Raw genomic sequence first — 16,502 nt, 5'->3', positions numbered from 1 at the left:
GGTCCATCAAAGTCAGCATTGTCTTCTCAGACTGGCAGCGGCTCTCCAGGGTCTCAAGCTGAGGTTTTTCACACCTATTTGCCTGGACCCTTTTTTGGAGATGCCAGGGATTGAACCTGGGACCTTCTGCTTCTGGTTTGGAGACCCTCCCCCCGCTTCAGGGTCCTCAGAAAGCGGGGAGAGGGGAGGGAAATATACATGCACATTTATATTTTATAAATGAAAATATATACACATATTTTTGCAGCAGTCGTCGGTGAGCTTTTTGCTTTTGGTGCCAGGTTCAAATCCCCCGCAACTCCAAGGAACCCCAGTAACTAGATCTTGCTTTAGATCTAAATAGACAGCCGTGCTGGTCTGAAGCAGTAGACCAACATAGGAGTCAATTTCACCTTTAAGACTAGGGTTGCCAATCCCCAGGTGGGGGCAGGGGATCCCCCAGTTTGGAGACCCTCCCCCCGCTTCAGGGTCCTCAGAAAGCGGGGGGAGGGGAGGGAAATGTCTGCTGGGAACTCTTATTATTCCCTATGGAGATTTATTCCCATAGAAAATCATGGAGAATTGATCCGCGGGTATCTGGAGCTCTTGGGGGGGGGCTGTTTTTTGGGGTAGAGGCACCAAATTTTCAGTATAGCACCTAGTGCCTCTCCCCAAAATACCCCCCAAGTTTCCAAACGATTGGCCCAGGGGGTCCAATTCTATGAGCCCCAAAAGAAGGTGCCCCTATCCTTCATTATTTCCTATGGAAGGGAGGAATTGAAAAGGTGTGCCGTCCCTTTAAATGTGATGGCCGGAACTCCCTTTGGAGTTCAATTATGCTTGTCACAGCCTTGATCTTGGCTCCACCCCTAATGTCGCCTGGCTCCACCCCCAAAGTCTCCTGGCTCCACCCCCAAAGTCCCCAGATATTTCTTGAATTGGACTAGGCAACCCTATTTAAGACCAACAGTTTTATTCAGAACGTCAGCTTTCCTCGTCTGAAGAGGTGGGCATGCACACGAAAGCTGGCGTTCTGAATAAAACCCTTGCTCTTAAAGATGCCATTGACTCCTATTTTGTTCCAGATCTTGCTTTGTCCGCGACCCTGCGGAGCTCTCCCGGGGTCTCAGCTGCGCCTCGCAGGCGAGTGCAAACCTGGCCAGCCCCACCCGCCATTTGGTACAGTCTGCATTGACTCTCCCCTCCCGACTTGCAACGCAGTGGTTCCTCCCAGGGCTTGCGGAAGTTAGTGCCGGAAGTCGGGACTTGCTGATTGGAACACGTGAGTTTGGCACCAGATCGATCCAAGGAACGACTTTCCTTTCGCCCGGGCTGGAGAGAGGCTCGCCTGGTGGGCGAGGGCAGCTGGATCCAGGAGGTAAGGGGCTGGAGGTAATGAATTTTGGGGCCAAGAATCCCAGCCACAAATACAAGTTGATGGGGTGTGAACTGGCAGAGACTGACCAAGAGAGAGATCTTGGGGTCGTGGTAGAGAACTCACTGATGGACCTAAACTGGCTATGGGCCTGCCTGGAGATAAATGGGAAAAGCAGGAGATCTCCAGGCCCCACCTGGAGGCTGGCAACTCTACAGTGAGGGGAGGGGCGGTGGCTCAGTGGTAGAGCATCTGCTTGGGAAGCAGAAGGTCCCAGGTTCAATCCCCGGCATCTCCAACTAAAAAGGGTCCAGGAGAATAGGCGTGAAAAACCTCAGCTTGAGACCCTGGAGAGCCATGAATGGGGCTGTGGCTCAGTGGTAGAGCATCTGCTTGGCAAGCAGAAGGTCCCAGGTTCAATCCCCGGCATCTCCAACTAAAAAGGATCCAGTCAAGTAGGCGTGAAAAACCTCAGCTTGAGACCCTAGAGAGCCTCATAAGCATTAGGGAGGGATGGTGACTCAGTCGTAGAGCATCTGCTTGGTAAGCAGAAGGTCCCAGGTTCAGTCCCCAGCATCTCCAACTAAAAAGGGGCCAGGCAAGTAGGCGTGAAAAACGTCAGCTTGAGACCCTGGAGAGCCGCTGCCAGTCTGAGTAGACAAGACGGACTTTGATGGACTGAGAGTCTGATTCAGTTAAGGCAGCTTCATATGTTCACAAGGAATGAAGGCAACTTTGAGGGATGGTAGCTCAGTGGTAGAGCATCTGCTTGGTAAGCAGAAGGTCCCAGGTTCAATCCTCGGCATCTCCAACTAAAAAGGGGCCAGGCAAGTAGGCGTGAAAAACCTCAGCTTGAGACCCTGGAGAGCCATGAATGGGGCTGTGGCTCAGTGGTAGAGCATCTTCTTGGTAAGCAGAAGGTCCCAGGTTCAATCCCCGGCATCTCCAACTAAAAAGGGTCCAGGCAAGTAGGCATGAAAAACCTTCCTTGAGACCCTGGAGAGCCGCTGCCAGTCTGAGTAGACAAGACTGACTTTGATGGACTGAGAATCTGATTCAGTTAAGGCAGCTTCATATGTAAGTAAGTAAGTAAAGTAAGTAAGTAAAATTTTATTTATATCCCGCCCTCCCCCGCCAAGCAGGCTCAGGGCGGCTAACAACAGCAAAATAACAATACATTTAACAAAACATTAAATTAACCCCAAACCGATTAATACATTAATTAAAACAGTTACTAAGTCTAAAAACATTAAGTTAGATCTGGCAGTACCGTTATTGATCGACGCTATGCCTGTCAATTTATGTAATGATGGCGGATCTCCAGACTGGACCATTTTGATGTTTCTTTGTGGACTTGGTCAGCCGTTCATGAATGCCTGTTTGAAAAGGGTGGTCTTGCAGGCCCTGCGGAACTGATCAAGGTTCCGCAGGGCCCGCACCTCCTCTGGGAGTTGATTCCACAAGCATGGGGCCGCGGTAGAGAAGGCCCGTGCATAGGTAGTCCGAAGTTTAACTATGAACATATCAACATGTTCATATGTTCACAAGGAATGCAGGCAACTTCAAGGGAGGGATGGTAGCTCAGTGGTAGAGCATTTGCTTGGTAAGCAGAAGGTCCCAGGTTCAATCCCCGGCATCTCCAACTAAAAAGAGCCCTGGCAAATAGGCGTGAAAAACCTCAGCTTGAGACCTTGGAGAGCTGCTGCCACTCTGCGTAAACAAGACTGACTTTAGAGAGAGATGGTGGCTCAGTGGTAGAGCATCTGCTTGGAAAGCAGAAGGTCCTAGGTTCAATCCCCGGCATCTCCAACTAAAAAGGGGCCAGGCAAATAGGCGTGAAAAACCTCCGCATGAGACCCTGGAGAGCCGCTGCCAGTCTGAGTAGACAAGACTGACTTTGATGGACTGAGAGTCTGATTCAGTATAAGGCATCTTCATATGTTCATGTGTTCACAAGGAATGAAGGCAACTTTAAGGGAGGGACGGTGGCTCAGTGGTAGAGCAGCTGCTTGGTAAGCAGTAGATCCCAGGTTCAATCTCTGGCATCTCCAACTCAGAGTCCAGGCAAATAGGTGTGAAAAACCTCAGCTGGAGACCCTGGAGAGCCGCTGCCAGCCTGAGTAAACAATACTGACTTTGATGGACCCAGGGTCTGAGTCAGTATATGGCAGCTTCATACGTTCATTTGTTTTGGGGAGGGAGGGTGGTTCAGTGGTAGAGCATCTGCTTGGGAAGCAGAAGGTCCCAGGTTCAATCCCTGGCATCTCCAACTAAAAAGGGTCCAGGCAAGTAGGCATGGAAAACCTCAGCTTGAGTCCCTGGAGAGCCGCTGCCAGTCTGAGTAGACAATACTGACTTTAGGGTGGGACGGTGGCTCAGTGGTAGAGCATCTGCTTGGTAAGCAGAAGGTTCCAGGTTCAATCCCCGGCATCTCCAACTAAAAAGGGTCCAGGCAAATAGGTGTGAAAAACCTCCGCTTGAGACCCTGGAGAGCCCCTGCCAGTCTGAGTAGACAATATTGACTTGGCTGGACCGAGGGTCTGAGTCAGTAGAAGGCAGCTTCATAGGTTCATACGTTCAACATTGGCAAAATTACAACAGAGGGTTGATGTTGCAGCAACAGCAGCTCCAGTGGATTGCCTAGGTCACTATCCATTTCATTCGCCTTCTTCAGGCTGCACTACACTAAGTCAAGACTTCAGTTCAATAATGGAACACCCAGTAGTTCCTTTAACTTTGTATTTAGACCCTCTCCACCTTTTACAATTGTTGTATAGACAGTTGCAATTGGAGTCTCAGAGAGCAACAGTCTTCCATTAGGGCAGGGGTGTCAAACATGCAATCTGGGGGCCGAATCAGGCCCCCGGAGGGCTCCTATCAGGCCCCCGAGCAACTGGCTGTCATCTGCTTCCTTCTCCCTATATCTTGCTTCCTTCTGCGTAACAGTTTGCTTTGCAAGGATTGCTCAGGAGCTACAGAGAAAGATCTCTGTTTTTTTCCATTGGCTGAGGCTCTTTGGGGAGAAAGTGGGGGAGGTGGAGCTTATTTTGGGGAGAAAAGTGGGGGAGGTGGAGAGCCAGTTTGTAATGAGGGCAGGATGCGACATAAACGTCACCTTGGTGGGCTGCGCCATGCGTGCCTAGGGTTGCCAGTCCCCAGGTGGGGGCAGGGGATCCCCCAGTTTGGAGGCCTTCTCTCCGCTTCAGAGTCGTCAGAAAGCAAGGGGAGAGGGAAATGTCTGCGGGGCACTCCGTTATTTCCTATGGAGACCAATTCCCATAGGGTATAATGCAGAATTGATCTGCGGGTATCTGGGGCTCCAAAGGGGCTGTTTTTTTTTTTTTTAAGTAGAGGCACCAAATTTTCAGCATAGCACCTAGCGCCTCTCCCCAAAATACCCTCCAAGTTTCAAAAGGATTGGACCAGGGGGTCCAGTTCTATGAAACCCAAAAGAAGGTGCCTCTATCCATTATTTCCAATGGAAGAAAGGCATTTAGAAGGTGTGCAGTCCCTTTAAATGTGATGGTCAGAACTCCCTTTGGAGTTCAATTATGCTTGTCACAACCTTGCTCCACTGCAATGTCTCCTGGCTCCACCCCCAAAGTCCCCAGATATTTCTTGAATTGGACTTGGCAACCATATGTGTGCCATAAAATGTAATGCCAGGTACAGGAGATTTAAACTGTATAAAGCCAGTTTGGTGTAGTGGTGAAGTGCGCAGACTCTTATCTGGGAGAACCGGGTTTGATTCCCCACTCCTCCACTTGCAGCTGCTGGAATGGCCTTGGGTCAGCCATAGCTCTGGCAGAGGTTGTCCTTGAAAGGGCAGCTGCTGTGAGAGCCCTCTCCAGCCCCACCCACCTCACAGGGTGTCTGTTGTGGGGGAGGAAGGGAAAGGAGATTGTGAGCCGCTCTGAGACTCTTTGGAGTGGAGGGCGGGATATAAATCCAATATCTTCATTTACCTCACAGGGTGTCTGTTGTGGGGGAGGAAGGTAAAGGAGATTGTGAGCCGTTCTGAGACTCTTTGGAGTGGAGGGCGGGATATAAATCCAATATCTTCTTCGACCTCACAGGGTGTCTGTGGTGGGGGGAGGAAGGTAAAGGAGATTGTGAGCCGTTCTGAGACTCTTCGGAGTGGAGGGCGTGATATAAATCCAATATCTTCATCTACCTCACAGAATGTCTGTTGTGGGGGGGGGGGGGAGGTAAAGGAGATTGTGAGCCCCTCTAAGACTCTTCGGAGTGGAGGGCGGGATATAAATCCAATATCTTCATCTACCTCACAGGGTGTCTGTTTTGGGGGAGGAAGGGAAAGGAGATTGTGAGCCCCTCTGAGACTCTTCAGAGTGGAGGGCGGGATATAAATCCCATATCTTCATCTACCTCACAGGGTGTCTGTTGTGGCGGGGGGGAGGTAAAGGAGATTGTGAGCCCCTCTGAGACTCTTTGGAGTGGAGGGCGGGATATAAATCCAATATCTTCATTTACCTCACAGGGTGTCTGTTGTGGGGGAGGAAAGGAAAGGAGATTGTGAGCCGCTCTGAGACTCTTCAGAGTGGAGGGCGGGATATAAATCCAATATCTTCATCTACCTCACAGCGGGATATAAATCCAATATCTTCATCTACCTCACAGGGTGTCTGTTGTGGGGGAGGAAAGGAAAGGAGATTGTGAGCCACTCTGAGACTCTTTGGAGTGGAGGGCGGGATATAAATCCAATATCATCATCATCTCCTTCTTCTTTTGAAATCCTCTAGATCCGGATGCCTGAAGGCTGGGGCCTGGACTTCCTGTGATCTGAGTTCTGACCCTTTTCTCCACCATGTTCGGCTCCTCTCGAGGGGGCGTGAGGGGCGGGCAGGACCAATTCAACTGGGAAGATGTGAAGACGGATAAGCAAAGGGAAAACTACCTGGGTAGGGAAATGCCAACAGTTGTCTCATTTACCTTATGGAGACTCCCAGCAGCACGCTCGGTAGGATGCACGTTCCCTCCTCGAGTGGTTTCGCAGCTGCAGAACATCCCTGATCTCACCTTGGTTGCAACGTTGCAAAAATGCCTTTTGGCAGGGCTGTACTTTGTGCCCTCCCATGACCTTGACTGGTGTCGCCAACAATGTTTCCTCTGAGTCAGTGTGAGCTGCCTCACCGTTTTTTAGTCCCCAGCTCACATATTTTTTGTCTTGGCTCAGGAAAAATGGCCCCAAACTAATTGATGCAGGAGCTCGCAACTTTAATGCCAGTAGCTCACGACATAGAATTTTTGCTCTCCACAGCTTAGAGTAAGGGTGCCGAACCCATGAGGACCGGATCTGACTTAAATGAGACCAGCTTGGGCCGAGCCAGGCTGGGGCCACGTGTGTACCTATTTTCAGATTAGGTAGCAGAGATATACATTTTATAAGGGACACAGACAAACACAATAGATATTTTTTAAAAAACTTAAAACATGATTAAAACATTAGCACTCCCTGGTTTTAAAGATGCTTTCTTTGTATTTTTCCCATGGGATCTAGGGAGCTGGGCAAAGAAATCTCTGGCTCTTTCCTTCCTTCCCCAGGGGACTGGGAGGGGGGGAGCCTCAGCCAATAGAAGGGAGAGAGGCTTGGCTTAGTAGCTGTGCTGCGCGATTGAGAGAGCCTGGGAAAGCAAGCTCTCCCCCCCCCTTCCCCCTCAAGGAAGAAGCCTCGGCCAATGGAAGAAATAGAGGTTTTGCTCTGTAGCTTCTGTGCAATTGAGCAAACCTTGCAAAGCAAGCTATTATGCAGAAGGAAGCAAGAGCGAGGGAGAAGGAAGCAGATGACAGCCAGTTGTTCAGGGGCCTGATAGAAACCCTCCAGGGGCCTGATTTGGCCCCTGAACTGCATGTTTGACACCCCTGGCTTAAGGGGAGTATTGGTTGCTGTCCTTCCTTCTGCTGTGATTCCCTTATCTTCTGCTTGCTTCTTTTTCCTCCCCGTCTGCAGGGAACTCGCTGATGGCCCCCGTCGGCCGCTGGCAGAAGGGTAAAGATCTCACCTGGTACGCCAAGGAGAAGAAGAGCGAGGCGGCCCTCTCTCGGGCGGAAGAACTGGCCGCCATCCGGCAGGCTGAAGAGGAGGCCATGCTGGCGGCTTTGTAAGCTTGACGGGCCGTGTGAGGGATTCAGGAGAGCCCTGCTGGATCTTAGCCCAGCATCCTCTTGGCAGAGAGGCCAAAGCTCTTTTCTCTTCTCAAAATTGGAGTTGCCAACTCCGGCTTGAGAAATTTCTGGAGGTTTTGGGGGTGGAGCTTACGGAGGGTGAGGTTTAGGGAGGGGAGGAAGCTCAGTGGGGTATAAGCAGGGCTTATTTTGTAGCAGGAACTCCTTTGCATTTTAGGCCACGCCCCCCTGATGCAGCCTGTGACAGAACCGGCCCAATTCTGCCTTCAGCCCCAGTCCTGTCAGCTCCCTTTTCCCACTCCTGAAGGAAGCTTGTCTTCTTCCCGCCCACTAGGGCATGCTGCCAACACATGTTCAATTTAGGGGTTCCTGACTAGGGATGTGCAAAAAAAAAAAAATCGGTAGTGCACGGATTCGGAAATATACGGGGGGGGGGAATACGGAATCCCGTATATTTCTGAATTCTGTAGTCGGAATAGCCGCATATACGGTAGATGCGTGGCTATTTCCGAATATACGGCCCCATTATACCCTATGGGCCATTGAAATCAATGGCAAATAGGGTATATTTGAAGCTGCCTGGAGGGGAGGGGGTTTGAGGGAGAGCCCCAAATTTGCAGGGGACCTGCAGGGGACTCTCCCCTACAAAACCCCCCAAGTCCCAAAAAGATTGGGCCAGGGCGTCCAATTCCTGGGGCACCCAAAGCCAAACCTAACTTCACACCAGAGAATCTCTATAGGACCCAAATGCACTACATACATCTATCTACTCTATGAACCCTGCCACACAAAACCACAATCTGCTCAAGGTCTGCTCTGCAGACCTGGCTGCAGCAAACCCAGATGCCAGCTCTCCAGCCCTGCCCCAAAGAACGCGGGGAGAGCTGGCCAAGCACAACAAGCATGCTGGCTCTGGGTCTCTCTCCCAGGTGCCAGCTTCCCTGCCACAGAACATGCAATCTACAGATGCCAGCTCTCCAGCCCTGCCCCAAACAACACGGGGAGAGCTGGCCAAGCACAACAAGCCTGCTGGTTCTGGATCTCTCACCCAGGTGCCAGCTTCCCTGCCACAGAACACACAATCTACAGATGCCAGCTCTCCAGCCCTGCTCCAAGAAACGCAGGGAGAGCTGGCCAAGCACAACAAGCATGCTGGCTCTGGATCTCTCACCCAGGTGCCAGCTTCCCTGCCACAGAACACACAATCTACAGATGTAGGTGCTGGCACTGAGCAGGGGTCCTGCTGCTCGGGCAGCTCTCCTCCAGCTGATGTCGCTCGGCCTCAGCAGCCGGAGGAGGGGCAGCAAAAGCAGCCTTCCTTGGAGATGAGCTTTGGGGACAGTTTTCTCTTCTTCCCGTTCTGTCTTTCCAGGGGCTATAAGAACGTCAAGAAGCAGCCGACCGGGTTGAGCAAAGAGGTACAAATGCTTTGTTTTGCGCCGAGGTGAAGGTGAAAAGCCAAATTTCACACCAGTGCCTGGGTGAGAAGGGGAGCATTGGCCCTGAATGGTTTTCTTCCAGTTTTCTCTTGGAAGGGAAGGCGGGAAAAGAGGTGGCCGCGCGCTGGGGGGTTTGCCGAGAAACACAGGGAAAGGGGAGTCTCTGGCGGCCCCGCTTTAGTTGAATTTTCCAGCATATTTTTTTGTGGGACGGCACCTGAAAAAAGTGGACTTCGGTCTAACGACAGGTAGATAGATAGGGATAGATAGGAGGGACAGTGTCTCAGTGGTAGAGCATCTGCTTGGGAAGCAGAAGGTCCCAGGTTCAATCCCCGGCAACTCCCCAAAAGGGTCCAGGCAAGTAGGCATGGAAAACCTCAGCTTGAGTCCCTGGAGAGCCGCTGCCAGTCTGAGTAGACAATACTGACTTTAGGGAGGGACGGTGGCTCAGTGGTAGAGCATCTGCTTGGGAAGCAGAAGGTCCCAGGTTTCAATCCCCAGCATCTCCCAAAAAGGGTCCAGGCAAGTAGGCATGGAAAACCTCAGCTTGAGTCCCTGGAGAGCCGCTGCCAGTCTGAGTAGACAAGACTGACTTTGATGGACCAAAGAGGGTCTGATTCAGTAGAAGGCAGCTTCATACGTTCATATGGTGCCTATGGGAGAGGAGGTCCATACATCTCAGAGCTGTAGAGTCTTCCTGGCCCCCTTCCCCTCAATACAGCAAGAGCCAGTTCGGCGTAGCAGTAAAGAGAGGCAGCGAACGGGGCTTGATTTCCCCATTTGAAACTAGCTGGGTGACCTTGGGCAAGCCACGGCGCTCTCAGCCTAAAAATAAGCATAGCTCGCCACCTAGTGGTGCCAAAAAAAGATTCTCTCTCCCCCCCCCCCCCCCCCGCCCCACAGGATGTCCTGGCTATTCCACACATAACACCGTGCATTAATTTCAGTGTCTCCAACGTGGGACCTGTGTGCTGGTTCTAGGTTTACCAAGTCCAATTTAAGGAGGGCCTCCAAACTGGGGGATCCCCGGCCCCCGCCTGGGGATTGGCAACCCTTGCTGGTTCTCAAAGCTTCTGCCTGAAATTCTTTCCCCCAGGATCTCGCCGAGGTCTGCAGACGCGACGATGAGCGGGACGAGAAGAGCGTGGACCGGGTGTTGGGCCTGGGGAGCTCGAGGGTAGGCGGGGCTACCTGTCACATGGCTTGCGGCACTCCTCTCCGGAGGGGATGGAGGGGGAAATTACAATAGGAGGGGCTCAACGTCCTTCTGTCTTGTGAGCTAGTTTGGCACAGTGGTGAAGTGTGCGGACTCTTCTCTGGGAGAACCGGGTTTGATTCCCCACTCCTCCACTTACAGCTGCTGGGATGGCCTTGGGTCAGCCATAGTGGTGAAGTGAGCAGACTCTTATCTGGAAGAACCAGGTTTGATTCCCCACTCCTCCACTTGCAGCTGCTGGAATGGCCTTGGGTCAGCCATAGTGGTTAAGTGTGCGGACTCTTATCTGGGAGAACCGGGTTTGATTCCCCACTCCTCCACTTGCAACTGCTGGAATGGCCTTGGGTCAGCCATAGTGCAGACTCTTATCTGGGAGAACCAGGTTTGATTCCCCACTCCTCCACTTGCAGCTGCTGGAATGGCCTTGGGTCAGCCATAGTGGTGAAGTGAGCAGACTCTTATCTGGAAGAACCAGGTTTGATTCCCCACTCCTCCACTTGCAGCTGCTGGAATGGCCTTGGGTCAGCCATAGTGGTGAAGTGAGCAGACTCTTATCTGGAAGAACCAGGTTTGATTCCCCACTCCTCCACTTGCAGCTGCTGGAATGGCCTTGGGTCAGCCATAGTGGTTAAGTGTGCGGACTCTTATCTGGGAGAACCGGTTTGATTCCCCACTCCTTCGCTTGCAGCTGCAGGAATGGCCTTGGGTCAGCCATAGTGGTTAAGTGAGCGGACTCTTATCTGGGAGAACGGGGTTTGATTCCCCACTCCTCCACTTGCAGCTGCTGCAATGGCCTTGGGTCAGCCATAGTGGTTAAGTGCGTGGACTCCTATCTGGGAGAATGGGGTTTGATTCCCCCCTCCTCCACTTGCTGCTGCTGGAATGGCCTTGGGTCAGCTATAGCTCTGGCAGAGGTTGTCCATACCATACCATGTGGGGGAGGAAGGTAAAGGAGATATTGGGCAGCTGTTGAAAGGACAGCTGTTGTGTGAGCCCTCTCAGCCCCACCCACCTCACAGGCTGTTTTTTGTCGGGGAGGAAGGCAAAGGAGATTGTGAGCTGCTCTGAGACGCTGAGATTCAGAGTGGAGGGCAGGATATAAGTCCAAAAGAGCCAGTTTGGTGTAGTGGTTAAGTGTGCGGACTCTTATCTGGGAGAACCGGGTTTGATTCCCCACTCCTCCACTTGCAGCTGCTGGAATGGCCTTGGCTCAGCCATAGCTCTCGCAGAGTTGTCCTTGAAAGGGCAGCTTCTGGGAGAGCTCTCTCAGCCCCACCTACTTCACGGGATGTCTGTTGTGGAGGAAGGAAGATGAAGGAGATTGTGATCCGCTCCGAGATTCGGAGTGGAGAGCAGGATATAAATCCAGTATCTTCTATCTTCATCATCTTGTTGTTATTTTGCATTTTGGCTTGAAGGTCCCGGGAGGCGGAATCCAGCTGATTTGCTGATTAGCCCCCATGGTCACACATAGACCCCTAGTTGCGTCTGGAAGGAATAGTGTCGTTTGTGTTGTCTGGATGTGACTAGGAGCTCTGCGGAACAGCTTTTTGCTTTGGCGAGCACTCGCAGATGCATGGTGGAGCTATCCAAGGGTTTGTTCTTAAAAGAACCCATTCTGCATGGAAGATCCATCTATTCCAGGGCTGGCCAAAGATGTTTAGCAGAAGAGCCACATAGAATAAATGTCAGATGTTTGAGAGCCGCAAGGCTTGAACATCAGATGTTTGGGGGGGGGGGGGAGGAAGGAGGGAGGGAGGGAAGGCAAATAGACGGGGGAGGGAGAGGTGGAAGGAAATTAACTTTAACTTAGAATCATAGAGTTGGAAGGGACCTCCACGGTCATCTAGTCCAACCCCCTACACAATGTAGGAAACTCAGAAACATCTCCCCCTAAATTCACAGGATCTTCATTGCTGTCAGATGGCCATCTAGCCTCTGTTTAAAAACCTCCAAGGAAGGAGAGCTCACCACCTCCCAAAGAGGAAGCCTGTTCCACTGATGAATTGCTCTAATGGTCAGGAAGTTCTTCCTGATGTTGAGTCGGAAACTCTTTTGATTTAATTTCAACCCATTGGTTCTGGTCCTACCTTCTGGGCCACGGAAAACAATTCCACACCATCCTCTATAGGACAGTCCTTCAAGTACTTGAAGATGGTGATCCTATCACCTCTCAGCCGCCTCCTCTCCAGGCTAAACATGCCAGCTCCTTCAACCTTTCCTCATAGGACTCGGTCTCTAGACCCCTCACCATCTTCGTCGCCCTCCTCTGGAGCCGTTCCAGTTTTATATCCTTCTTAAAATGTGGTGCCCGAAACTGAACACAATACTCCAGATGAGGTCTTTCCAGAGCAGAGTAAAGCGATACCATCACATCACGTGATCTGGACACTAGACTTCTGTTGATGCAGCCCAAAATTGCATTTGCCTTTTTAGCCACTGCGTCACACTATTGACTCATGTTCAGCGTATGATCCGCTAACACCCCTGGATCCTTTTTGCACATACTACTGCTAAGACAAGTCTCCCCCATCCTATAACCATGCATTGGATTTTTCCTGCCTAAATGCAGAACTTTACATTTATCCCTGTTAAAATTCTTTTTTTTTTAATTTTAGCCCAGTTTTCCAGCCTGTCAAGGTCATCCTGTGTCCTGTTTCAGTCTTCTGCTGTGTTTGCAACCCCTCCCAACTTGAAATGCATCTTCCCAGCTGCAGGCTGGCTTGGCTGGGAGAAGTAATTTAAAGAGACAAATGCCTTCTCCAACCCGGCTTCAATACGTGTGGAAGAGCCACAGTTTGGCCTCCCCTGGTATTCAGAGAGATGCAGCCACCCTTCAGAGACTCAGTAATCTGTTTAATATCTATCTCAGAGGTCTTCGGTCTCTTTTAGACTTCAGGGAGCTGTAGAGTTCTGGCACAGTACGGATGGGTGCAGCTACAAAATGGCTGCCGAAGGAGGCGGAGCTAGCCACAAAATGGCTGCTGCGGCTTACCTTCAGTCACACTTGTGAAGATCCTGTTGTTGGAGTGGTAGTTACGACCAATACGTCGTCGTCGTTGTTTTTTAAATCTGCACAGTCAAACAAATTTCCAGTGGCCAGTCGGAAGATGTGCTGGGCAAAAGCCCTCACTGGGCTTGTCCACTTTCTAAGAACACTTGGTGGGCACAGAAAAGGTGTTGGTGGGTGGCGCGGTGCCACTAGGCGACCACATTGAGGGCCTCTGATCTACTTATCACATTTTTTACTCCTGCCCTCTACGGATCTCAGGCGGGGTGGACACGGTACTCCCACGCTTTGTTCTCCCAACGATCCTGCAAGGTAGGCTAGGTTGAGCAAGGACGGCCAGCCCATGGTCCACGAAGGGCCATCGCAGGGCACGGTCTGATCCTCGAAGTGCTCCTCAGCACCAGACCTCTTATCCCAGTCTCCTTTGTTCTCAGAAGTGCCGGAAGTCGGATGATGTTTTCCAAAGAAGACAAGGAAGCTGCTAAGTTGGGACTTTCGGTCTTTACGGTAAGTCGTCTTATCTTTTTCGTGGTCTCTGTGCAGTCCCACACATGGGTCTTGCCGCAGGCAACGGATCCATACCTCGGAGTCTCCCAATAGCTCGCCTAGAGCACTTTTTGGCACGCTCTCCACTCGCTCTGGGAGCAGGCATCGACTGCGCATGCCTGCAGCAAGCGGGAGGCGCCATTCCCACTCAGTTTCTTCCTTTCCGCCGCCCGGACAACACCTACCTCGCTGCGTTCCTCTCTCTCAGCTCGTTTTCCCTCCATTCCATATCTACAGGTATCGTATTTCTCCCCTTTTTTCTCTCTACGTTTCATCTAACTTTTTCATCCTTATAAAATTTAAAAAAAGAAGACCGTTTTCGGCACTTTTCTTTCCCTGTTTCTTTTCCTCCCTCCCCTGTCCGAAGCATATGGAAGGGAAAATCACTTTTAAAAAGTGTAGGTGGTGAGGAGCAAAAATCCCCACTTCAGACGGTCACAGCTACTGTCTGTTCTGCCTCGGGGAAGCCCATCGCGTGGATACTTGCCCGCATTGCGCCAACTTCGGCAAGCAGGCGCGAAAAAATCGAGCGGCGAGGCTTCAGAGTTTCCTGCTCGAAAAGTCTCTGCGGGCTATGCCCACCTCCGATTCGCCACCTCCCCCACAGCAAGCAGGGAGGAAGGGAAAGGAGATTGTGAGCCCCTCTGAGACTCTTCGGAGTGGAGGGTGGGATATAAATCCAATATCTTCATCTACCTCACAGGGTGTCTGTTGTGGGGGACGAAGGGAAAGGAGATTGTGAGCCGCTCTGAGACTCTTCGGAGTGGAGGGTGGGATATAAATCCAATATCTTCATCTACCTCACAGGGTGTCTGTTGTGGGGGAGGAAGGGAAAGGAGATTGTGAGCCGGTCTGAAACTCTTCGGATTGGAGGGTGGGATATAAATCCAATATCTTCATCTACCTCACAGGGTGTCTGTTGGGGGGGGGGAGAAGGTAAAGGAGATTGTGAGCCGCTCTGAGACTCTTCGGATTGGAGGGCGGGATATAAATCCAATATCTTCATCTACCTCACAGGGTGTCTGTTGTGGGGGGGGAAGGGAAAGGAGATTGTGAGCTGCTTGGAGACTCTTCGGAGTGGAGGGTGGGATATAAATCCAATATCTTCATCTACCTCACAGGGCGTCTGTTGTGGGGGGGGGGGAGGAAGGTAAAGGAGATTGTGAGCCGCTCTGAGACTCTTCGGAGTGGAGGGCGGGATATAAATCCAATATCTTCTTCTTCTTAACATAAGAGCCACATAGAATAAATGTCAGATGCTTGAGAGCTACAAAACATTAGTGTCAGATGTTTGAGAGCCACAAGGAAGGAAAGCTGGAAAGAAAGCAAATATAGATGGGGAGGATGACAAAGGGAGAGGTGGAAAGAAAGCAACTTTAACTGTAAATGTATTCTCCAAGCCGCCAGCTGGCTTGGCTGGGAGGAGTGATCTGAAGAGACAAATGCTTTCTCCATGTTAGCCAACAGTGCAGTGGGGACTTTGAGAACCACACCATATGTGTGAAAGAGCCACATGTGGCTTCTGAGCCACAGTTTGGCCACCCCTGTAATAAATGCTGGCAAGAAAACTTTATAATGGCCCTCGTGAGCTTCCGTATATCGAATTCTATAGTAGATGAAATGGATAATTTAGGATAACAATGTTAAGAAAGTAAGAATATTATAGAATATAGATAAAGGCTTTAAGAAGAGGCTACATTGGATCTTTAAATAGTCACTAGACAGTACGTCATACACATTGCTTCTTTTGTAGCAGGAACTCCTTTGCGTATTAGGGCACACACCCCTGATATAGCCAGTCCTCCAAAGAGCTCATAAGGCTCTTTGTACAGGGCCTACTCTAAGATCCAGGAGGAATGGCCTAATATGAAGAAGAAGAAGAAGATATTGGATTTATATCCCGCCCTCCACTCCGAAGAGTCTCAGAGCGGCTCACAATCTCCTTTACCTTCCTCCCCCACAACAGACACCCTGTGAGGTGGGTGGGGCTGGAGAGGGCTCTCACAGCAGCTGCCCTTTCAAGGACAACCTCTGCCAGAGCTATGGCTGACCCAAGGCCATGCTAGCAGGTGCAAGTAGAGAAGTGGGGGCTCAAACCCGGTTCTCCCAGATAAGAGTCCGCACACTTAACCACTACACCAAACTGGCTCTCCAAAAGAGTTCCTGCAAAAGAGTTCCTGCTGCAACCCCCCCCCCCCCAAAAAAAAAAAGCCCTGATCATTCACGTTGGGGAGAAATGCAAGTTAAATCCTTGTTTTCTGATTGGCGGGGTGGTTAACCCGTAGGAGAGAATTGGAACCCCCTGACACCACAAAAGCTGGGAAGTCTAGGAAAAAACTCTTCCGCTTGCTTGTTTGCAGCAGTCCTTAGAGAAATTCACAGACTGGGGATCTCCCACCTGATTTCTTCACACGTATATTTTCTTTCTCTCTGTCTCTGAAACACCAGCATCATCGAGCGGCAAGCACTCCGGCGGTCTCTACTGCCAAAAGGAAACCGGACGAAGTAGAAGAAACCGAAGCGATACCGTAAGAGCGGACTCAGTCGCGATTTCCTGATTGTTTTCTCTCGGGCCGGGGGTGAGAGGCTGAGCTCTGGAACACTGTTCCGGATGATGCCATCTCAAGCAGCATTGACTTCCGTGCTCTGCTGTGTAAAATACTCCTTGCAGGTAGAAGAACAGGCAGACTAGGATGGCATCTTTGAACGTATGAAGCTGCCTTCTACTGAATCGGACCCTCGGTCCTTCAAAGTCAGTATTGTCTACTCAGACTGGCAGCGGCTCTCCAGGTT

At 51.0% G+C, this 16,502-nt stretch overlaps 1 protein-coding gene and 1 non-coding gene across 2 annotated transcripts in view; both read left to right on the top strand.

Moving 5' to 3' along the window:
* Positions 1–1,230: 1,230 nt before the first annotated feature.
* C10H1orf35 (chromosome 10 C1orf35 homolog) overlaps positions 1,231–16,502 on the top strand; it is a 28,392-nt gene continuing 13,120 nt past the window's right edge. The window contains exons 1-8 of the mRNA XM_060247906.1: positions 1,231–1,371; positions 6,115–6,273; positions 7,323–7,473; positions 8,871–8,916; positions 10,034–10,114; positions 11,066–11,067; positions 13,601–13,670; positions 16,158–16,237. Coding sequence (XP_060103889.1) covers positions 6,180–6,273; positions 7,323–7,473; positions 8,871–8,916; positions 10,034–10,114; positions 11,066–11,067; positions 13,601–13,670; positions 16,158–16,237 — 524 coding nt within the window. The 5' untranslated portion in view covers positions 1,231–1,371; positions 6,115–6,179. The remainder of the gene's footprint in view (positions 1,372–6,114; positions 6,274–7,322; positions 7,474–8,870; positions 8,917–10,033; positions 10,115–11,065; positions 11,068–13,600; positions 13,671–16,157; positions 16,238–16,502) is intronic.
* On the top strand, positions 1,718–1,789 carry TRNAA-GGC (transfer RNA alanine (anticodon GGC)). Its single transcript has one exon. It is a non-coding gene; the product is annotated as a tRNA-Ala (tRNA).

Source organism: Heteronotia binoei, chromosome 10 (genome assembly GCF_032191835.1).
Source record: "Heteronotia binoei isolate CCM8104 ecotype False Entrance Well chromosome 10, APGP_CSIRO_Hbin_v1, whole genome shotgun sequence".
NCBI classification, from domain to species: domain Eukaryota; kingdom Metazoa; phylum Chordata; class Lepidosauria; order Squamata; family Gekkonidae; genus Heteronotia; species Heteronotia binoei.
This window is presented reverse-complemented; position numbering and strand designations above follow the sequence as displayed.